This window comes from Phoxinus phoxinus (genome assembly GCF_949152265.1).
Source record: "Phoxinus phoxinus genome assembly, chromosome: 3".
NCBI lineage: Eukaryota > Metazoa > Chordata > Actinopteri > Cypriniformes > Leuciscidae > Phoxinus > Phoxinus phoxinus.
The window spans coordinates 14,313,651-14,336,159 of record NC_136878.1 but is presented as its reverse complement, the minus strand read 5'-3'; the positions used below and the strand labels follow the sequence as shown (position 1 = coordinate 14,336,159).

General features: G+C 37.3%; 3 protein-coding genes across 5 annotated transcripts; 1 reads left to right on the top strand and 2 right to left on the bottom strand.

Moving 5' to 3' along the window:
- Window positions 1-108: 108 nt before the first annotated feature.
- Window positions 109-8,902, bottom strand: slc25a15b (solute carrier family 25 member 15b). Of its 2 annotated transcripts, none has more exons than XM_079607622.1 (7): window positions 8,539-8,902; window positions 7,851-7,935; window positions 5,693-5,951; window positions 4,599-4,736; window positions 4,296-4,471; window positions 1,148-1,306; window positions 109-972 (listed from the first exon to the last, which is right to left on the bottom strand). In XM_079607622.1, the coding sequence occupies exons 2-7, from the start codon at window positions 7,903-7,905 to the stop codon at window positions 851-853; spliced, it is 909 nt and encodes a 302-aa protein (XP_079463748.1). In that variant the 5' UTR covers window positions 7,906-7,935; window positions 8,539-8,902; the 3' UTR covers window positions 109-850. The 2 variants fall into 2 exon arrangements, with proteins under 2 accessions (XP_079463748.1, XP_079463749.1); XM_079607623.1 differs by having other exon boundaries at window positions 8,069-8,546.
- Window positions 8,903-9,450: 548 nt separating this feature from the next.
- Window positions 9,451-13,058, top strand: mrps31 (mitochondrial ribosomal protein S31). Its single transcript, XM_079606819.1, has 7 exons — window positions 9,451-9,881; window positions 10,178-10,606; window positions 10,831-10,983; window positions 11,553-11,699; window positions 11,792-11,865; window positions 11,973-12,110; window positions 12,204-13,058. The coding sequence occupies exons 1-7, from the start codon at window positions 9,775-9,777 to the stop codon at window positions 12,428-12,430; spliced, it is 1,275 nt and encodes a 424-aa protein (XP_079462945.1). The 5' UTR covers window positions 9,451-9,774; the 3' UTR covers window positions 12,431-13,058.
- Window positions 13,059-13,864: 806 nt separating this feature from the next.
- LOC306995312 (uncharacterized protein) lies at window positions 13,865-21,054 on the bottom strand. 2 transcript variants are annotated; one of them, XM_079606817.1, is made up of 10 exons: window positions 20,764-21,054; window positions 19,696-19,756; window positions 18,926-19,585; window positions 17,946-18,578; window positions 15,831-15,961; window positions 15,611-15,704; window positions 15,140-15,188; window positions 14,903-14,977; window positions 14,602-14,754; window positions 13,865-14,467 (listed from the first exon to the last, which is right to left on the bottom strand). In XM_079606817.1, the coding sequence occupies exons 2-9, from the start codon at window positions 19,734-19,736 to the stop codon at window positions 14,611-14,613; spliced, it is 1,827 nt and encodes a 608-aa protein (XP_079462943.1). In that variant the 5' UTR covers window positions 19,737-19,756; window positions 20,764-21,054; the 3' UTR covers window positions 13,865-14,467; window positions 14,602-14,610. The 2 variants fall into 2 exon arrangements, with proteins under 2 accessions (XP_079462943.1, XP_079462942.1); XM_079606816.1 differs by having other exon boundaries at window positions 20,732-21,022.
- Window positions 21,055-22,509: the final 1,455 nt, after the last annotated feature.

Sequence of the window (22,509 nt, the reverse complement as noted above, 5' to 3'; positions counted from 1 at the left end):
ATAGGCTGACAAACAAAGACCTACATATAGTGGGGTCCAAAGTCTGAGACCACACTGATCATTTGCGATTCATATTTTATATTCATATTTAAGCATTTAATAAGTAAAAAGAAATATAAACATGATTAGCCAGATCTAGATCATTAACCAAATTTGTAACATTGGTCACTACTGTAAATGAAGCAAAAATGAGACGCATTCTAATAAATGATTTTAATGAAAATATTTATATAAAATGTTTAAAAAATGCAATCTAGAAGCCTTTTCACAAGGTTGTTTCAGACTTTTGAACCCATCTATGAATACACTAATGAAACACTTTAAATTATGAACAAGGCATTCTCACCTCATCTCAAACACAACAAAATACAAACATACAAAGAATACAGATCTTGACTGAACAAAATAAATACAGACTACAAAGTGTAATCCTAAATCCACAATTAGATAGACAGTTAGCAGTCTTGTCATTCAGGTTTAATCTCAAATGTTACTTTTGTCTATTAGTGTTTAAAAGTTAATTGCATAGTTTCAGTATATTCCACAGGACCTTTAGATGCAAGAAAATGGCAAAATTACAGCGAGGTAAAATGTACTGCAAATTGAATGTATGTGGACTACAGGGTTCCAAATGCAAATAGTAGGGATGATGGGACTAGCGTTACTAGCACAATGGAGACCACTTTTTTTGCTGCCCAAGAAGTAAACTAATAATGATTAAAATGATAATAATGGTAACACTTTACAGTAAAGATCAATTTGTTAACATTGTGCTGTAGATTTTTACATCACACAATTAAAAAACGCTACAACCCAACGAGAGAAAAGAATGTGTACTGTTAGTAAGGGGTCAGCTGTCAAACTGGGCCATCATGATTTTGCGGCTGGCTTCATAACCTAAAAACAAAGCACCATTGGCCGGAAACGTACGGATCATTGTGGGAGTCAAGCCAGAATATAGAGCCCTTACACCTGAAAATGAGGAGACAAAAACAAAGTCAAATGGGGGTTTCGGGTAATGCATTTAAAACAGATTTAAATAGTTGTGTAATGTTATTACATAATAATATGTAGCATACTAAAACACAGGTATATAACCTAGGTATAAACAAAGGTATGTCCTAAAACACATCTATCTTTCTCTTACCTTCCGTTCTGAAGATATGCATGAAAGTCTTAAAGAAGCCAGACTGCCTGCTTGTCATTGACATGACCTGTATCCTGGATTTAACACAGTCCATTGGGTAAACCACAAGCCAGAGACAAGCTCCTCCTAAACCTCCACTGAACACAATGGGGGCTACACCTACAACACACAGACACACCAGCTCATCATACATGGACACGTCACATCTCAGAATATATGCCACGCACTTTACCAGTAATAAAGTATTTTTACTTTGATACTATACTTAAGTACATTTATCAAGTACTATCTGAGTATTTGTATTTTTGGAAACTTTTACTTCACTACATTCTGAAGAATATCGCTATTTTTACTCCACTACATTTACTCGTTATTTTGATTTGAAGAAAACGTCACACGCTCCAGGACATGATAGCAGTGTCCAATTTGGTGAACAAGTTGATTCTTTTCAATTAACCTGCTAAATCGATTCGCAAATCGCACTGAACGATTCATTCGTGAATTAGACCGATCCGATTGCATCTTACAACTCACTGACTCAAATGATCCGGTCAGAGCGAGTCTTCAGTTAACAATTCACTGAATTCACAAGTCTGACACAAAATTAGCCAAGATCCTCGGAGCTTGAGTGTACGCACGACTTGTGGCGCGCACACAAGGTTTTATTTTAGGATTTATTATTGTAAATGAAAATCATGTCATGACTATCAGTGGTTTGTGAACTAAATCAGCTGTAAAAGGATAAGCTGTTTAAGCATTAAATGCTTGAATGTTGACATGTCCATATTTGTGAGTATTACAGTTTGAATGGGGTAGGTTTTAGGTAAAAATCTAAACAAAACGTTAAAATAATACAAATTAATGTGCAGGCATCTTCCCTGTTGCTGTAGCAGTTTCAAATAATGTAAAACTAATATGTTTGCTTAGCGTTCCTCTTAAAATGTTAACACATTTAGCCTTGTGACGTTTTTATAATGTATGTCTATATTTGACAACACACATTTAGTTTTTTCTCATTTCTATATACTATATATATATATATATGTTGTTATTATCACTTCTATCAATAATTAGCAGTAGTAGGTATCAGTGTATAGTGTACAGTGTATCAGACAAGTTTTTGTAATAAAATTAGCACTGCACATTAAAAACATGAGCAGAGAGATGCAAACACAAGAAACTGGAGTACTACAGTTCAAAAGTTCAGGGTTCAGCAGTTAAAATTCGCAGTCTCTTATGATCACCCAGACTGGACAGTAACAGTAATGTTGAGAAATATTATTAAAACTTAAAAAAAACGTTTTCTATTTGAATATATTTTAAAATACATATTTTATTTTCCTGTGAGGGCAAAGCTGAATCAGTCTTCAGTATCACATGATCCTTCAGAAATCATTCTAATATTTGTGTGATACACTGTTTTTCAGTATTCTGAATACAGTTAAAAAAAAAAACTTTTATTTGAAATAGAAATCTTTTTTGTACCTACAATCAATTATAGGCTACATTTTTTACTGTCCCTTTTGATCAATTTAATGCATATTTACTAAAGTATTAAAGGGCACCTATTATGGAATTTTGAAATTTACCTTTCATGTAGTGTGTAACATAGATCTAAGTGAACAAAAACATCCTGCAAAGTTTGAAATATGAAAGTGCACCGTATATAAAGTTATTGTCTTTCAAAAGTGAGAGTCGACTCTGAGTCATTTTTATGAATCGTTAGAAGACCGAAGCTTTTTCTCTGACTAGATGACGTCAACTTGTCAAGTTATTTGAATACGATACGCCCACTTATTGCGCTCCAAGGCCAGGGGAAAATATCATGGCGACGAGATGCTGTGTTCTGAAGTGCGGCTCAAAAGCAAACTTTTTTCATCTGCCCAAGGAGGAGCATTTGAAGACTAAGTGGCTACAATTCACTATACCACAGAATAGTCCGAGCCTTGTGCTTTGTTCGCGTCATTTTGAAGACGATTGCTTTTTAAATGCAATCAAACTTGGATTCGCGAGCTGACTGATATTGAAGGAAGGTTCAGTTCCAAGTGTATTTGCATCAGCTTCCTCCTCCGTATCACAACCTGTAAGTGTTATTAATAATTTTTGCTTTTATATTTTATGTAGCATGCTTAATAATTATTTTGTTTGTTGTGTAAGCACCGTTTAGCTTCTAGGTCTTCAATGACAATTGTATTGAGATATGTGAAGTGTTTGTCGTTGTTTTCGGAGTTGTCTAAAGAATAGAGTAATACCTAGTAACGTAACTGCATTTTTTTTTGTTGTAAAAACGTTATGTTTATGCATTGGGCTAATGCAAACAAAGACTGATTGTGCTTTTACAATATGAACTCTGGGCTATGCTCGCTAACATAACATTAAATTCTTTATCTTATTTTTCGTTTTTTACTACAAACTATAAAGCAGTGGACTATAATCATTATTATAATACAATTTAATTGATAAAAGCATCATTGCACTCCGTGTTAAAAATAAGTATTATCTCTGTAAACACTGCTGGGTCATCTGACCAATCAACGCAGATTAGCGTCGCGCAAAGGAGGGGTTTGAAAAACGAGTCGTTGAACGAATCATTTGGGAGTCGGTGAGCAAATCAGGTAAAAATAAATGCATATTATACGAAAACAAAAGTGTTTTTTGTCATTGCATGCATGTAAAACTGTTGTTGGGGACTCCCACAACAACATTAGGAACATTTTAAATGTCATAATAGGTGCCCTTTAAATTCTTTAAAACAAAACTTACTGACCCCAAACTTTTTAGGGGTAGTGTATATACTGGCTTTTTACTTTAAAGAAGGGACGCCTACAGCCGACGTTCTGAACGTTATGATATTTAACATTAACATTCCTGTCGCCATCGACCAGAATATACTGAATGCAGAGTTTATACATTTAAAACTCTATTTAAAACAAAGAGATCATTGTTTACAGACTGATTTTAATGTTTGTCCTCCTCCTCTTAATGACTGACTCAGGTATGCCACTTCATAAAGTACACACCAGAAAATACCAGCCCAATCAATGAATGAGAAACAAAGTATGCCGTTAGTCATCATGTTGTCAATATTTTTAGATAAGGTAACTTTAGAGATAAAATGTAGAAACTGTAACTACAGCGGTTTCCATACCAATGTCATCCTTGGCGCAGTGCATGTACTCAGCAAAGAGAGAGCGACTGAGCTCGTATGCTCCAAAGAAACAGAAATATCCAGGCACCTCACGGGCAATAGTGGGGATTAAACCCTGGAAGAACCCTGCAGGACCCTCATTATGCATGATGGACTTTGTCACCGACCAAACTGTGCTGAAAACACAGACAGATATAATGAGACAGGAGATAAACAATATCATCATGAGTAATATATATATATGGAATATAATATGGAAAAATATGTGCACAGTATCCGTAGAAAGGAAAGCTCAATCTTTACTTCTGAGCTTGGGCGATCTTGCCGGAGGAGGCCATCTCATGCATAGCCTGCAGTCGGCACTTCACCAGCTCAGTGGGACATAAGACCAGAGAGGAGAAAATAGAGGCCACAGAGCCTGCGCACGCTTTCTGCACGTCACTGTACACAATGGAAATGCATGGAAAATTTTAAATGTATAAAATTGGGACTTCTTTTTTTTATAACTTTTTTTTTTAGGTGTCTTTGATTAATAAAGTTAAAAAAGAACAGCATTTATTTAAAATAGAAATCTCTTGTAACAATATACACTACCGTTCAAAAGTTTGGGTCAGCAATTATTTTTTCTTTTCTGAAAGAAATTAACACTTTTATTCAGCAAGGATGTGTTAATTGATAAAAAGTGATGGTAAGGATTTTTATTGTTAGAAAAGATTACTATTTAGAATAAATGCTGTTCTTTTTAACTTTTTTTTTTATCAATGGATCGTAAAAAAATATTAAGCAGCACAATGGTTTCCAACACTGATAATTGAGTATCAAATCAGAATATTAGAATGATTTCTGAAGGATCATGTGACACTGTAGACTGGAGTAACGGCTGCTGAAAATTCAGCTTTGCCATCACAGGAATATTTCACATTTTATAATATATTCATATAGAAAAGTTATTTTAAATAGTATAATTTCATAAAATAATAATCATAACAGTATTGTGTATGAAAAACTAAATATTATGAAATTCCTCTAAAATTTAAAGTGAACACCATGTACACCTCAGTGACAACTTTATTAGCAAAGAGGAAATTATAAAAACACACACACACACCTTAACCGTCTCTGCATCACTTATCAATTCAAGTAAAAAAAATTTAAAGAGGCTATTTTAGAAGCATTTATTTATATTTATTTCATGCATTTGTTTTTTGGCAACTATACTACATACTATTCCTATAGCTCAAACAGTAGAGCATGGCACTAGCAACACCAAATTTCATGCAGGGAATGCATGAAGTGATAAACTTCAATGCAATCTAAGTTGCTTTCGGTACCGTACCGGCAGCTGCCAAAATGCATAAATGTAAATGTACTATTTGTGACACACAGATAGAACTTGCCTGAGCACAGCCCCTTTCTCCTGACCAGAGATGTAGCGCACCACCTCTTGGCAAAAGCCGTAGCACATGAAGAGCACAGAGTTCTCCGCGATGTTGGCCATGAGGGCTGGCGAGGTACCTTGATACAGCCCTTGAAGGCCCACCTGTCTGTATGTTGACACAAAGCAGTGCACAAAGCCTCTGTACAAAGTGGGGAATGTCTGCATTTTCACTTTAGCCGTGTCCAAAGGTTGACCACTAAATACACAAGCTGTGCCCCCTAAAGCAGAAAAAGAAGAGCGAGAACAGAAAGATATATTTTTTTTCTCTTGTTAATTAAAAAAATTAAAAATGGACTGTAGGAATGACATATTTACCCTTCCGTACCCTTTTGTAACAGCAAAAAAAAAAAAAAGAGCAATAGACAAACAAATATATTTCTATAATGATTTTAATTGGGTTGTAATTGGTACTATTTTAGCATTATAACTTTGATCCCATGGTTTAAAATTACATAATGAAATAAAGTGTTAAAGGGATAGTTCACCCAAAAATGAAAATTATGTCATTAATTACTCACCCTCATGTCATTCCAAACCTGTAAGACATCTTTAGAACACAAAAATGTGCATGCTGTATTGCAATTGCTCCATTTACTGACATTTATTTGCATACTGATTTGTGATTGGTCTTTTCTTTCTTGCATTTTTTTCAGAGCTTTCTGTCCCTCTGCTGACAGCTATGCAACTGACACTTTGATACTTCAAAAATTTCATAAAGAGATCGTAAAACTAATCCATGTGAATTGAGCGGTTTAGTCCAAATTTTCTGAAGCGACATGATTGCTTTATATGATGAACAGATTGAATTTAGGCTTTTATACACATATAAACATTCATCAACTCACACATTAGTTAAACCGGTAAACATAAGTATGTTAACTTGACGTGTGGAAAACAAATGAGATTCATTCTCGTGTAACGCAGCCCGTTTGAGCTTCCGCAAGAACCGATGAGGTTTGTGCTCGCACGTTTGGAAAAGCTTCTGTTTATGTTTGCTGATCAATGTTAAAGGGATAGTTCACTTTAAAATTAAAATTCTGTCATCATTTACTCACCCTCAAGTTGTTTCAAACCTGTATTAATTTATTTATTCTGCTGAACACAAAGAAAGATATTTTGAAGAATGTCAGTAACCAAACAGTAGTCTCTGTACCCATTGACTTCCATAGTAGGAAAAAAAAATACTATGGAAGTCAATGGGTACAGACTACTGTTTGGTTACTGACATTCTTCAAAATATCTTTCTTTGTGTTCAGCAGAAGAAATAAATTAATACAGGTTTGAAACAACTTGAGGGTGAGTAAATGATGACAGAATTTTAATTTTAAAGTGAACTATCCCTTTAATATGTCAATAAAAGCCTCAATTCAATCTTTTCATCATATAAAGTGATCCGAGTCTCTTCAGAAAATTTGGACTAAACCACTCAATTCATATGGATTAGTTTTACGATCTCCTTTTGAACTTTTTGAAGCGTCAAAGTGTCAGTTGTGTAGCTGTCTGTGAAGGAACAGATGCTCTAAGATTTCATCCAAAATATCTTCATTTGAGTTCCAAAGATGAATGAAAGTCTTACGGGTTTGGAAAGACATATGGGTGAGTAATTAATGACAGAATTTTAATTTTTTGGGAGAACAAACCCTTTAAAGGAGACATAGTATCTGATTTACAAAGGAATGATCTACAAATAATCCACAAACAGTAGCATGTATTACAATCTTCCTCACCCTTTTATTAGTAAGATCTAAGCTGAATAGAACAGGGCTGCGTTTCTCAAAAGCATCGTGAACTAAGTTGATTGTAGAGACCATTGGTGACAATGGTTCTACGATCTACTTAGGCTTATGATGCTTTTGGGAAACACAGCTCTGGTCAATGAGTGTGAGAGCATGTGTGTGTGTGGTGCAGGGACTGCTGAGACAATAGGTCTAGGCTGTGAAACTACAGAGGTAAGCAAAAACACACAAGCTCAAAGGTCAGATAAGGACTGACAAAAGAGAGGGTTTACATTGTAGATGGTGGTGCAGAAATAAAGTGTGTCCAACTCTATCATCATAGGGCCCAGGACAATGTTCCTGCATGACCCTCCAAAATGAGATGATGCAATGTGAAGTTACCTATAGCTCCAGCAGAGAGGTCTATTATTGCCTGAACCACCGGATGTGGTGCCATGGTGAAATGTGCCAAGTGCTCCAAGAAATCCTATTTCAAAAGTATGTGCAAAAGATGAGACAGAGAAAAGAAAACATGAGAATACTTAAAACTTTAATTTAAACAATGTACATGAACTTTGATTTGTATAAAGTAGACTTCTACATAATCTCAAACTGCTTACTGTGTAACTTTCCCCCTCATGATTTGTTGCAGCACGTTTAAAGTATAACTGATAGCTTGCATATAACTAAGTTATGAACAAAAGTTACATAGGCAGACAAAATGGAGCGGAATCTCAAATTTCATAGTAAGAAAGTTCAGGGTGCCGACTGGAGAAATCAAGTCACAAGCCACAATGACAGACCATGTGGCGTTGAAAAACTCTCACACAAAGCCACGTTTTCTTTAACCACAGCGATGTTCGTAATATCTTCACGCCTTTCCGATGCTATATTTTTGCTACAATGTGTGGGGGTCTTTTATTGGACGCAAAACTGCTCGTTACAGACAGACGTGTTCTTGCATCACCAGCAGGACTGAACACTATGGATCGCTCGATTGAACATCTTAAAAGAACATCTTAAAAGTAAAACTGTGACAACGTAAATTTCACACTAAAAATTCACCAAGCATATCCTATAGGCCACCTACCTTATTTCACGAAAGCGTTCAAAACGAAAATATGTAGCGAGGGGGTTTGATTCATGCTGGCTGTTTACTGAACTGAGTCTGACACATTTGCGATCAGATGAGTCATGACCTCTCGTCAGGGATCCGTATGTAAAGCGATGTCTGATTCGTATTGTTCAATTGAGTCGAATCCGTTCAGTGAATCGTTTGAGCAAACCTATAACGATTCGGTCACGACCAGGGGGGTATTCCAGAAAGCCTACCGTCATACATACCCTGAACTCTAGGTTGATTAACCCAAACCTTGCTTACTCGATGTATGGTTCCAAAAACGCTATACGCGTTGTGTAATATTCAGTTCCTGTGAAAAACTGTTATAGTGGGTGGGGTTAGGTTAGGTATATATGAATATACATGATATTTCCCCTGTTGTGGGCGTGGCCTTGAGACAAGGCACAAACGAATGGAACTGAAAATATTATCTAGTCTATCTAGTGTGTATTTACTCACACGGCCTAGCTAATATTATTAGGGCACAGCACAGTACATACATTTTTAGAGGTTTATTTCAGGCATTGTTGTCAACACTCTGCTACAGGCTATCTCCGAATGCCAACAAGTATAGGGTACAACCAATTTGAACCAAACTATTCAAATTAAATAGATAGCAATACAGTGCTTTATAAATCGATATAACTACATACTTTTTTTGCAATCTATCACGCCCAATTAGCCTCATCAATATAAGGAACTCTGGAGCAATTACTATATAACCCTTAAACATATCCGGGTATTCACATAACCTTTCTGGAATTCCTCACTGGATGTCAAAAGCAACGTGTAATGGATCATGACCTGAAAGAATCACTGAATCATTTTTTAACAACTTCTTGGAAACGAATTGTCTAAAGAACCGATTCGCACAAATGGCTCAGATTTCCCATCACTGGAGGGATGAGACCGAGGCAGCGGCAGACCCCTCCCTTGGACCAGTTTGATAAACTCTTCCCCATTCCTGTTGTAATCCGATTCAGTTGTCCTGTAGCAATGTATATGATACAGACTGATTAAAACAAATAAAATAAAATCACTGAATGTTTAAACACATAGAAAAAGTGGCAAATTAGCTATTTTACTTTACTGGACGCAAAAAGACATCCGGAACTTTTATACGTCTCAGGCGCCTGCCGGACAGTTGATTGTGCTGCACAGGGAAACGTGTATGGACGACATTGAGGTCTTCTGAGAGGGGCAATCATGTACAAAAGATTATTAAATATACATCAGGTCCGAAATGGATTAATTCATACACGACTACCATCCACAAAATGTAAAGAGAAGGAGCGCTTTGCTCCTGTTATCTGGTAAGTTACAAATTTAAGGCACTGAAAGGTGACATGTCTGATCAAATTGACTGATGTTTGTGTGTCAGTTCAAAATCTCAATCCAAATAGAAATATCTCAGATATAAATAAAATAAGACTTGATCAACATGCTCAATTTTCCATTCCCATGTTGGTTGTGTTATTAATTGTAGCTTTATTATTTGGTGGTTTAACCAAAGCGTTTTTGTTTTGTTTTTCAAATTCAGATTTTTTAAAAGTATTGTGAGCACTCATTTTATCAGATTTTTTATGAAAAAATCTCTTTCTTATTTTAGGGCCATGGTTAGAGCAAGGCCATTGGGAACCAGTAGCATCTTTTTCAGTGAAAATAAAGAGAGCTCCACATCACTGTCAGAAGACAATGCAAAGAGACCAGAAGAGAATGAGGCTAATGCTGAGGTTAACAATGATGGACAGAAGAACACAAAAATGAATGAGGGCAATAACATTTCAAATGCAATGTTGACATCACAGTTAGAGACTGAACCTGTGGTTAAACCTGAGGACAGCAAAAAGTTGGACAAGACAAAAACTGGGAAGGAGAGTCTTTTGGAGCTGCTGGGGGCAATGAAGGTGGATGTCACAACCATACGTAAAGTAAGACCCCCAAAGATTCCACGAATCAGTGAGAGGCCCGACCCAAAGCCCATGGAAAGCGTACAAAGCATGTTCCAGCATGCAACAGCTGAGGTTTCACAACAGCGGTGAGTTATATATGCATACAAGCATTCATTCATAAATGCGTAATGCTGACACAAAAATGCCTGTGATAACAGCACTTCCATGTATACAAAGAGCTAAATCATATGATTAAGATTTATAAATCATGGTTATTACATATTTAATACATTTTATATTTTTCGTTTTGGACTAGCAAAAAAAAATCAACTCTGAAGTGAAGATTTTTCTGTTTTTGTTTGTATTTTAGTGAGACTTTGAATCCAACACTGGTTGCTGCAGCCTCTGCCGCTGCATCCACACTGCCAAACAGCCGTCAGGCGGAGTCAGAGCTCCTCCAGCAGCTGAGGAAACATGAAGCCATACCTGACACCCAGAGGAGAGCCGATGGACAGAACATAGGGTAGGGCTCGTTTCAGATGTTGCTTGTCTTAAAGTCCCATTAAAATGGAAATGTCCCCTATCTTTTTTTAATAAATGCATCCTATTGTGAACACTTCATTTATGATTCATTAAGTTTCTTTTTTTTTAAAGAGCATGTCATTTTTAATAAAAATGTTTATAACTCGATCTTTCGGTTAAATGACAGACTTCTCTCTGGTGACATGTTGCCGTCGGTCTTCTCCAATCCTTTTGACAGCTTAAACCCCGCCCCTTTCTTAATATATCAACTGCAATCTCGCATTTAGATCTGCCTCCATCTAATCGACAGCCAATGGATACAAGTCATCTGCCAAAAAAAAAAATCATTTTTCAATCATCACAATAGGAAAAATATATATATATCTGTCGCTCCTTCTGTTACATCACAACTTTAATTGCTTAAAAACACTTGATTTTATGAAAGTAAGATTTAATTTGTTAAATATTGTATGGATATTTCCATGTAAATGTATGAAAGAGTCAAATAGGAAATATTGTTTTAAATGACTACATTTGTAGGAACCATTATTTGTCCTTTTTCTCTTTCAGAGACATAATTGCTGATATGAAAGTTGGAAAAAAGCAGAATGCCAGATCAAATGCCAGGCCTGGCAGCCAGATTCGTTTTGACGATGACGGACAGGGATATACTCGAGACAGAGGTATTACCGGTGAACTTGATGCAGTTCGCACAAGGTAAAAAAAAAAAAAAAAAACACTTCCCTGAAATAATATTGTTGAATACAATACATTTTCCACTAACCATATGCATTGTTTTGTTTTTAAAGGAAGAGTCCTTTCACTAGTAAGAGGCTGAACATCTTCAATGCAGGTGCGGAGCAAGACTCGTTGTCAGTTCTGGGTAAGGAGAGGTTTTATGGCATTAACACATCTAAGTTGGCATATTTGAGGAGCTTCGGGTGAAACTAAGTGTATTTACTTTGTCCTGTGCCTTGCTTTGAATGTTAGGCCCCACCCTTTGGGACATTAATCTAGCTAATCAAATTGTCCAAGCTACAAATCAGACGCCTCGGAATGGCTTTGAGGAGATGATCCAGTGGACCAAAGAGGGCAAACTTTGGCAATATCCAATCAACAATGAGGCTGGTGAGTTCCAATGCAGGAAAAGGTTGCCATCATCTTCCTGTTTTTAATCCTGTACATAATCTGATTTTTTGGCACATCATTCAACTTTTTCAGGGCTGGAGGATGAGGCAAGTGTGCCCTTCCATGAGCATGTGTTTTTGGATAAGCACCTTGATGGATCGTTCCCCCGGCAGGGTCCAGTCAGGCACTTCATGGAGCTTGTAATTACAGGCCTCGCGAAGAATCACCACCTCACGGTTCAACAGAAACAGGAGCATATCGCCTGGTTCAGAGACTACTTCCAGCAGAAAGACAATGTCCTGAAAGAAGCTGAGGCTTAACTTAACTAATGAGAATTGGAAAATGACATATGATGCTTTTTCACCTGTTGTGAATGCCCTAGAACCAGCTTGTTAAGATCCTAACTGCACTAATAGTAAGTAAAACTGAAAACACAGTCATCATACAACGGGAATTAATAATTGCATCCATAACCAGATTAAAAGACTATCATGGCTGTTGGTTCTTAATGGTTAGCTGTGCTATTATATACAATTGACATATTAAAGCTGTTTTTCAATAAGTAGTTTGGATGTTGTGTATGCTGCTGGTATCAGTTTACTTGTGTGGTATTTCACAATACAAGCAGCAAAAAGAAGTGTACCTTAGTTCCCCAGATAATGATGATAAAGACCCAGTATAAATGTATAATAAACATTATCTGTAAAACTGCTTTTAAACAATGTTTATTATAAAGAGCACCTTGCAATTAACTTAAAAGAAACTGAAGTAGATTTCAGAATTTAAGGATATCAAGGTCTTATCAGAATTACCTTCCAGCATCACTTAGGCCTCTTAAATAGTTTATTAAAAACAATTGTGTTGAAAAAAAAATTTCTTTAAGCTTAATAGAAATTATACATATGAAGTTCCATATGTTTAAATTAACAGTATGTTGTATGTAACCTTTAAGAATATATACAACTTTGACCAAAGACAGGGATGCTCAATCCTGTTCCTCAAAATTGACATCCCTGCACAGTTCAGCTCCGACCCTAATCTGAACCAGATAAGACCTTTAGAAACACTTGTGCTGCATACGATATTGCATACTCTCTTGAATAGGTACTTATTTTGAATAAGTAACAAGTTCATGGCTGCTAAAAATATGAATGTATTTCGGCCGTACTACATTCGCTATGCTGTCATTTTCATGTGACCTACCAGTGTGTTTGTCTCACTTCACTGACATTCGTAAATCCTCCCGTGGCCTCAAGGAATAGTCAAGTGTCCATCGTATGCAGACTTCAGTATCCCGCTGAAAGTTATAGGTCATCTGGATACTTCATTTTATGAATATTGTAAATTCAGACAGAATTTTGTAACATACTGTTTTTCACCTATTATATAGGAAAGAATGTGATTTCAGAAGCAGCCTTGGCACTGAACTCAGTAGGAAGGTTGTTCTGTAGGAACAGAATCAGACACCCCTGTATCAAAACATTGCTTCAACAAAATCACTATTATTAGACTATTGATGACAAATACATGGGTGGGATAGAACAGATAACTGCTGAGACATCATGGGTAGATCACATGAATGAGGAGGATTCAAATTAATCACTATTTGTGACTTGACAGAATTCAAACACTTACAAAGACCCAAGTCACAGAATTAATTTGTCTAAAATTTGTGTATATTCATGGAATAAGGAAATCTTTTTAAATATCTGACCACATAAAAAAAATTGTATTTTGCTTCACACAACGACACGTCTGACAATTCCATTTTTATTCAAAGTGTGATTATAAAGAATGTACATGTGGGTTTTGAGCTACACAAACAAAACTTTTCAGGGAAGTCATATCAACACATGGAGCTCAACAAATCAAACAAACTCTTCAGTAGGTTTTATCAAATGAAAGCTACTCAAAGCATTCTACATGGATCAGTTCACATGATAAGAGTCTTTTAACAGTCACTTTCAAAAAGCAGCTATTTAGACACTGATGTATAAAGTTAACTACATGTGGAAAAAATAATTCTAACCAAATCATATTTTCACAAAATTATGGCAAAGAGAGCTTTTGTACAGGTTAAAGGTACATTACAAAAATGTAACACTTTGTTTTTGAAACTATAAAAGGACTAACGCACAGAATTAAATACCTTTATCTCTAAAGCACACCAAAGAAAATGGAAAAACAAATCCAAAAAACAATGATATAAAAAAAAAAAGAAAGTACTTTGGTGATCTTTGCCGTTTTTACAGAGATTAAACCAAACAGTTGTACAGCAGGAGATAAGGGAAGGTGCGAGGGTTGGGGAACTCCGTAGAGAGTCTCTACAGTAGACGACTTGCCTCGGCACATGCAATCTAAAAAAATGACATTGAAAATACAAAGTACATTACCCGATGGAATTTTGGATATAATAGAAGTTAAATGGCTGAAGATTTGACAGTACTGAACACAAATTCAAATTAATTTGTGTATGCAATATACAACTCACCATTCTGGTTCACCACCGACGATAGCTAGTGGCTTGACGCTGGTGGGGTACTTTATGCCGCAACGTCTGCAAGTTCTTGTACTTTGACATGATACTTTGACTCTTTTTGAAGACAGGCTTCTGATTGAAGGGTGGTCTTGGAATTAAAGAACCCTTAAAGAACACAGAAAAAAATATTTTGGATTTATTTGGAATGTGGATGGAAACACCACATAAGCTAAAATTATTCAAATCAAGCCTACTATTCTTGAATGTTATTATTCAGCATTGGAACAGACTGATACTAGCAAGCATCACTTACCATTAGGGGTTTCCTAAGAACTCCATCTGGAGGTGGTCCCCTCTTCACTCCAACAGTTGAGCGGAAATTAGGTCTCTATGTAAAGAAAAACAATGTCTCACTACAAATACCTATAACAAAAATGACTAACAAGGAAGAGTCAGAGTAAAACTAAAGTAAAACAAGAAATGCTTTCACTTTTAAAGCATCCTTGATGAGAACAAGACTTTGAAATCTACATTTTAAGAATTTCATTACCTGAAATGAAGCAGGCTTCCTTAGGTTTTTTTCTGGACTTCTAGAAGACCTACAAAAAAAGAAAAATGGTAGGTTGCATTTAGCACACATGTTACAGTTTAGCAGCTGTAAACGACTAAGGGTACGTTTACAAGACGTACTAAAAAAATTGAAACTACGACTTAATGCTGTATTATGCATACCAGGTGAGTAATGTCAATGTCACTTTATAAAGAAACCACACGCCTATAGAATCAACACGTAATAAGCATGCGCATGAGGTCACAATTTTCACAACTTTGCGTTTTTGCAGTTTACACAGGCAATAACGCATAATTTTCAAAAACCTCCACTTTGAAACCTGTTTTCAGGCCACCAAAACGCAGTTTTTGTGTAAATGAACAGCCAAAATGCATAAAAAGTCTTCTATTTTAACCTGAAAATAATGTTTTGTAACCAACCCAAAAAAATTAAGTTAATTTAGTAATTTACCGTCTTTCTTTCTGTTCCTGTGAAGAACTTGTAGGACTTTGTAGCTTGGTGAAGCGTTCATTCAGTGTTAAATTTCCATGAGATTCTGATTCCTCTGGGAGAGGAAGAACATTTAGAACAAAAACGTAAGTTGCATGCAGAGATTTGATACTAGCATATTGCAACAGCATAAATTATTTGCAAATCATTCAAAACCATGACAGTAGTGTCAGACTTTTACCAGACTTGTTCTTGGGTGCCTTATTCCTCCAAGGTGCATTGTTCTTAGAACTAGTACTGGGTTTGTGCCCTGCCTCCCAATGGGAAACCACAACAAGGTCACGTGAAAGCCGCCTGTCTATTGGTGAAGAGCTGAAAAGAAAGTCAACGAGGCATGTGAACAAGTGATATCCATATCATCTGGACGCTTAAGCATGGAATAAAATGTCATATTAAACGGTATCATCAAATATTCAGAGAAAGCAGAAGGCATGCACAAATGTTATCTGATTTCAAAGTGTAATAAACTTGTGCCTTGTGAACTGAGGAGGGAAAATGTTGCATTTCAAACTTAATTACTCAAACATTCACAGTCCTCAAGAACCCAATTGTATTGTTGCAAATGCAGAAGGACCAATGATGGATTACTACATGGGTACTTACAGCAAAGCAAGCCCATCATCTCCATGCTTCAGTTTGAATTGGTAGATTAATTTTCCCTGATTCACCTTGACATTTAGCAGCCTTCCTTTCGCTAATGTGAATAACAGATATTGGCAGACTGAATGAGTGGTCTGAAGAATGCCGTGTAGGAATCATGTTAAGCTCCAAAAAGTAAACAGATTGGCAGGTGAGCACTTCCTTTCCATCCAGACTTGACATGCCAGACACATTCCTCTTAACCTATCCTTTCATACTGGATTAGATGTATTTGGAGACCACTTCTTGCTGGAAACCATATTTCATGGTATAAAAGCTGGTTTGCAGCTCTGGATTCTGCAGTCACATTGAGGTAAAGTATCGATGAAAGGATCTTCCGAATGCTGGACTGATTTCTCAAGAATTTGTTGGACAGTTGTCTTGCAAAATCTTCAAACTACATGGTCTGTGGAAAGACATTCATCAACCTCTTCCATGTGCATTTTCATCTTCACTTAACAGGTAGGCATTTAAAATTAAAATTGCTTGGACAATTCTTCAGTTGCAGAACTTCTAATGAGGGTCACTACAAATGAATGGTTGGCATTTTATGGATCAGGTATTTAACTTCAGCACAACTCCGACATCCTGCCATTTCAGTCAGTGAGTAACATGATCCCTGCTTGTCGATGTCAATGCTGCAATGCCCAGTATATAAAGGCATTTAAGGGCATAAATACTAACAGAGAACTGCAGTTATGGAGGGATGTGGCAGGGGAAAACATCCATTTTGTTCCCATCTCGTTGATCAGTCATGGAAGAGTGCACGCAAGACTTCCTTCTTATAGTAGTTCTCACACGACGAGGCCTCTTTTCATGTGCGGTTTCAAGGAACTTCTGGGGTTATTGGAGATGAGTTTTATTCTTTGACCATGATCATGGGATTAGATGCTGACCAAATCTTACATTATTCTATGAAAGGATGGTACATGGTGACTCGTTCAATCTTGCAATCAAATCTGGTTTCCACTCAAACAGTCAATCTCTTTCTTCATCCAGCCAATCATCTAAATTCTTCTTAGGGAACAACTTCTCGTGATACATCACCAGTGTCTTAATGTCATAACTTCCGAAATAGAGCTTGCCTGTTTCTTCTCCATTGAAAATGTCCTTCATGTTTCATTTTCCAAGACATCCTATCCAATGTCCATGAGACGTAGCCATGAGAGACAGAATTTTGCTCATGTTACTGCAGTTAGTTGCATATTGAGGCAGAGCATTGTAGGTATAACAGGACAGACCATCCTTCTGCAAACACTTACAGATTACGGCTTAAAAACCATTTCCCTCCCTGGAAGACATTTTAAACATCTCTTCTGGGTTAAAGTCGATCTGGATGCATCATTGTGGGACACATGGCATTTGACTTTTGGAACAAAAAGGACTGCGATTGTGAAACTTTTGAAAGACCACTTGCTCAGACTTATCTCATATTCTCTTGACAAGGACAGAGGTATTCTGGACAACGACAGGTTTAACATCATACTGTTGACAAAAATGAGGAGGAAAACAGGCATGATTTTCTTTTTTCTCTCCTCATCCATCTCATCTGACAAGGTGATACCCCTTTGATGAAAGTTGTGCCATTGAAAAACAGGAAGCTTGACCTTCTAAACATCACGCGCCCATTGCCACAGTGTGAGGGGTAATACCATACCTGTGTGCGCTCACAGAGCGACGGGATTCCACCTTTGTTTCGGAGTCCCTCTCAGGCTCTGCGGTCTTGGAGTCTGTGTTGGGGGATGACTCTCTGGCTGACGGCATCTTTTTGAGCGGTATCTTGCGTGGTGGCACTCCTGAAGAATCTTTGCCATTCTTTGGAGCTGTCTGAGGCTTGGGTTTCTCGACTCTGTCCGATATTCTTGGTGGGGGCAGTTTGAACCGGGCCACTGACTCAGCTCTAAAATTTCGTGCTTTTAGCAGTCGACTCTTATCATTGAGGGACAAACCACGACCACGGAAGCCCCTGAGAGGAAGAGGTCTCACTGATAATTCCCTGCGGAAACGCTTTGGCGGCCCATGCTCAAAACCACTTGATGACGGCGGACGCCTGAAATCTTCACTCTTCCTCTTGAATGGCCGCCCAATGGGCCTTTCCTGAGGTCGCAGAGGTGGATAAGGTCTGAGCGAGAAGCCAGATGGGGGTGGGCCTAGTCTTCGTGCCGGTGATCTGTAAGGGGGCCGAGAGTGTGGACTTCCCCCTCTTCCGTGTGCCCATTCCATGCTGGGGCGCCGAGAATCTCTTCCAACCTCTCCATGCGGCCCACGTTGATCTCTCTCAGCAGACCACCTACATATCCATTACAAACAATACAAACATGTGGGTTATAATGCCAGTTTGTGCTGCTTGAGCTGTGTGGAAGCTCTTAAATTTTTATCAATTTAGATCCAGCGCCAGGCTGCTGAATGCCATAACTTCTGTGCCAGTAAAACTTAAAGGTGAAAAAGCCTCAAATTGTTTTACAATTTCTCCAGATAGACTTTCACTTTATCATTAGATCCTGTGGTACTTTACACTGACAGAAAGCTGAAGGAAGCTGGGATTTACTCTCACCACCCTGCAGTGTACTGGAATTTGCAATCTAACACATAACCGTATATTTACTTTACCCAGCCTTCACAGCTTCATTCTTGTACCTCTCTGGATATGAACTCCTTCCATGAAACTCTCTGGGTTTTCTATGGGGTGGGCCAGAGAGCCTTGAATCGCCACCAGGAGGGTGAGGATAACCTCCTCGGCCATTCCAGTGGTGGCCACCAAGTGCTGGTCGGCCAAAGGGCCTGTCGCGAGGTGCAGGACACCAGCTCCTGTCATGCTCCTGAGGGTTTGGGCGTCGCTGGGGACCCCTGAAGGAACTATGCGGTGAAGGAACCCGCCTTTCTGATGGAGGGCCATGGAAATGGCGAGATGGAGATGTGTGGCTAGGGTGATTTCCATGGAAGAGTGGTGCTCTGTGACTAGGCGGTCCATGTATAGGACCATGAGGCTGCCTGTGCTGGACTGGGGGAGGGCGGCTTGAGCGGGGTGGAGAAGGCCTCCTGCGGCCCCGCTGTGAATCCTGTGAGCTGGGATAAGGATGGAAGTGATCCTGGTTCTGCATCCACTGTCCGTGTGGTCGCTCTCTGCGTTCACCCATGAGCGAGGGCCTTTTGGGGTATGACTGTGGTCCAGTACTGTTGTTATCTCTCCAACTTGGTGGGGCTTTTCCAGGAGGTCCTCTGAAACCTCTCTGGCTTCTTGAAGGGGGGCCAAATCGCCCTTCGTGATTCATGCTTCTGTTGTTGTCAGAGAAAGGCCTGTATATGAGAAACAAATGTGAAATTGAGTCACCATTATATTGATAATTAGGCATACATATCAGAATATTATATAAAATATAAATATCATATCTACAGCAATGCATTACCTGTGTTTGGAACGAGGAGATCCTGAGTGTGGTCTTACCATTTTTCAGCTTTTTTACCTATCTTCAGTGTAAAAAAAGAGACAGACATATTACACTTCCATTTATGTACACTAATGAAAGAATATGACTAGCATAAAACCAGCAAAATAAAGGGGAAAACAGAAATACTTTTACTGAAGCTTGTAAAATCTGAAAGTAGAAATAAGACTACTAGTATAATGCCAACAAGTTCCAGCATTATTCTTTGAATAACAAATCTAGTGCTGTCAAGTAATCAATCTCAGCATGTGTGATAGGCTACATAGCAATATTTCTGGAATTTAAATGATAAAAAGGTAAATACTACACACTGACCCAGATAATAGTTAGATGTCTTTGTTAATTTAGTAATTTATATTTGAAAAACCCTTTAAATATATACAACATGCGGCTGTGTAACCTGATCGATATTTTTACAAACCTAACTACAATTAATTAAACTACTAAATGTTTTTAATCCCAGGATACTTTTGCCCTGTCAGTCATGTTCCAGGGGCATAAAGACCAAATTAATAAAATTCAACTTAAAATGGAGGGGTTTTAGCAGCTTAAAATAACACACTGAAACAAAACATGGTCCTTGTTTAAACTATGTAACGTTAGGAATCAAACTAATTTAGACGAGGTCGACGACACCACATTCTTTGGCCTACATGAACGCGTGTCTCTGGGCAGACAAGGCCGTGAGTTTCACATTCAGAAGGGTAATACGAAACAAATGTAACAACACGTTTAATTGGTAACATTACACATATAAAACAACTACAGTTTTAAAAGAATCAATACACGGTTATATTGAATACCAAAACACATCAAAGTTAAGTCAAACAGTCTCTTCCATTATCAACGTTAATGCGAAACTACGACGAATCGAAACCATTTTCCATTAACGTTACAGTCTAAATAACATCAAGCAACAGCATTAGTTATCCATTTTAATTCCGTTTATATTTTAATTGCGAAGAAGTTGACCACTGGCTGAGTTGTTTTGACATACCCAAGGTTGTACGATACGGAAAACAACGTTACCCAATTCTAGCTCATCGACAAAAGCTTAGCCGTGAAAGCTAACAAACGTCTTCCGTTATACGTCGTTCCACATCTGACCGAAACTGAACCGTATTATGCTTTCAAAAATAACACCAATCCGTCGCTTTCGTCGTTACATCGAGCTCGTTCCGTCGAAATGGCCGATTCCTCTTGTAAAATGATATTCACGCCGAACCGAACAGCTGCAGCCGTGACGTCAACAGAGCAGGGCGCGTTCACGTTGAGACAGGAACTGACTGGATTAATCCATGGATTAATCTCGACAGAGACGCAAAGATCCAACAGGGGGGGCTATTGTGCCAAACTATTTGTATCGCTCTTTGAAAATATAATTTAATACAACTTTCTAAATAATAAACAATTATGAAAGTAAATATTTTTATGTAACTTTTTAAAATGGATGTGGGAAGCATTCTGGGGCACAGAACAGAAAAAGGGAAACATGTAATCTTAAAGGTCCTTGCACATGCACAGTTGCACACTGAGTCCAAAACTTTCGTATTCGTTTTTTCGTATTCGTCATTCTGCTGTGAATTTTCAAAACGCCTCTCAAAATACTTCCTACGGATGCGAAAAACGCAGAAAATCGAACCCGATCCAAATTTTGTTTTTATGACGGACGAAACGTTTCTGAGTCAGTGTGTAAATGTGATTGACACAACGTGGTCGTATTAATTTGCAAGGACCTTAACCTATTTTTTTTCTCACTCAGAATTCATCCTGTGGAAACCATTTTGAAATTGTACGTTGCGTTACCATAGAAACAGTACTCTAAATTAAATTATTTTATCGGGCTTTTGTGCATCGTCATGTTTCATAATTTATGATCAAAACCTTTTCTAATCTTGACAAAACACATTTTTTTCAGAAAGGTCTCATTCTCAAGGTTCCATATTTTGTGACAGAAGTGATATTTGGTCGTATTTGTTACGGCAGAATGCATATAATTAAATTGAATGGATGTCACCTGGTGGTTATTTTTGGTATTACGCTTAAACAAAATCTCATGGGAACTTCGATTTTTGTGATATCAACTTCAAATCTGGAACACAACTTGGTTATATGGCTTTGATTTCATAGTAATTTTATAGTAAACAATATTTTGTCATATATATATATATATATTTTTTTTTTATATATATATATAAAAGAAAAACTATTAAGTAGCCTACAGTATATTTGATTTACTGTAAATTTAAACTTCCATAACCTATTCATGCTTTATTTTTTGAAGGGCTATCACTTACAATAATCTGCTGAGTGTCTTCTTTAAAAACAAATCCTCTCCCGTGGCCTCATGTGATAGTAAAGTGTCTCAGAATCTCGCCGGACAAAGTAGGTAATCCAGGTAATTTTTGCCTATACTCTTTCATGAGTAGGCCTACTGTGAATTTGGACATACTTCTTTTGTCATACTGTTTTTCATTTGGAAATATGTGATTTCGGATGCAGAACCATGAACTCAGGATCAAAGCCTGAGTTGACAAAGAAAGTTGATGATCCAACATGATCCATGATCCAATCCTGATTGGATTGGTTTGGTTTTGTCACCTTGAAACTAATCCTTTAACCATTAATTTGTACCATCATGATATAGGCCCCAGGTCTTTCAGGATAATTATATATATATATATATATATATATATATATATATATATATATATATATATATATATATATATATATATATATATATATATATATATATATATATATACATATATA

Coding starts and splice junctions, on each gene's coding strand:
- LOC306995312 (XM_079606817.1), bottom strand. CDS start 19,736: ATGGTAAGACCACACTCAGGATCTCCTCGTTCCAAACACAG. Junction 19,586..19,695: donor TCTCCTCGTTCCAAACACAG/GTAATGCATTGC, acceptor TCTCATATACAG/GCCTTTCTCTGACAACAACA. Junction 15,962..17,945: donor CGCTCTGTGAGCGCACACAG/GTATGGTATTAC, acceptor CTTTCTTTTCAG/CTCTTCACCAATAGACAGGC.
- mrps31 (XM_079606819.1), top strand. CDS start 9,775: ATGTACAAAAGATTATTAAATATACATCAGGTCCGAAATGGATTAATT. Junction 10,607..10,830: donor GCTGAGGTTTCACAACAGCG/GTGAGTTATATA, acceptor TTTGTATTTTAG/TGAGACTTTGAATCCAACAC. Junction 12,111..12,203: donor TCCAATCAACAATGAGGCTG/GTGAGTTCCAAT, acceptor CAACTTTTTCAG/GGCTGGAGGATGAGGCAAGT.
- slc25a15b (XM_079607622.1), bottom strand. CDS start 7,905: ATGGCACCACATCCGGTGGTTCAGGCAATAATAGACCTCTCTGCTGGA. Junction 5,952..7,850: donor CCTCTCTGCTGGAGCTATAG/GTAACTTCACAT, acceptor TTTCTGCTTTAG/GGGGCACAGCTTGTGTATTT. Junction 4,737..5,692: donor GAGAAAGGGGCTGTGCTCAG/GCAAGTTCTATC, acceptor CATTGTGTACAG/TGACGTGCAGAAAGCGTGCG.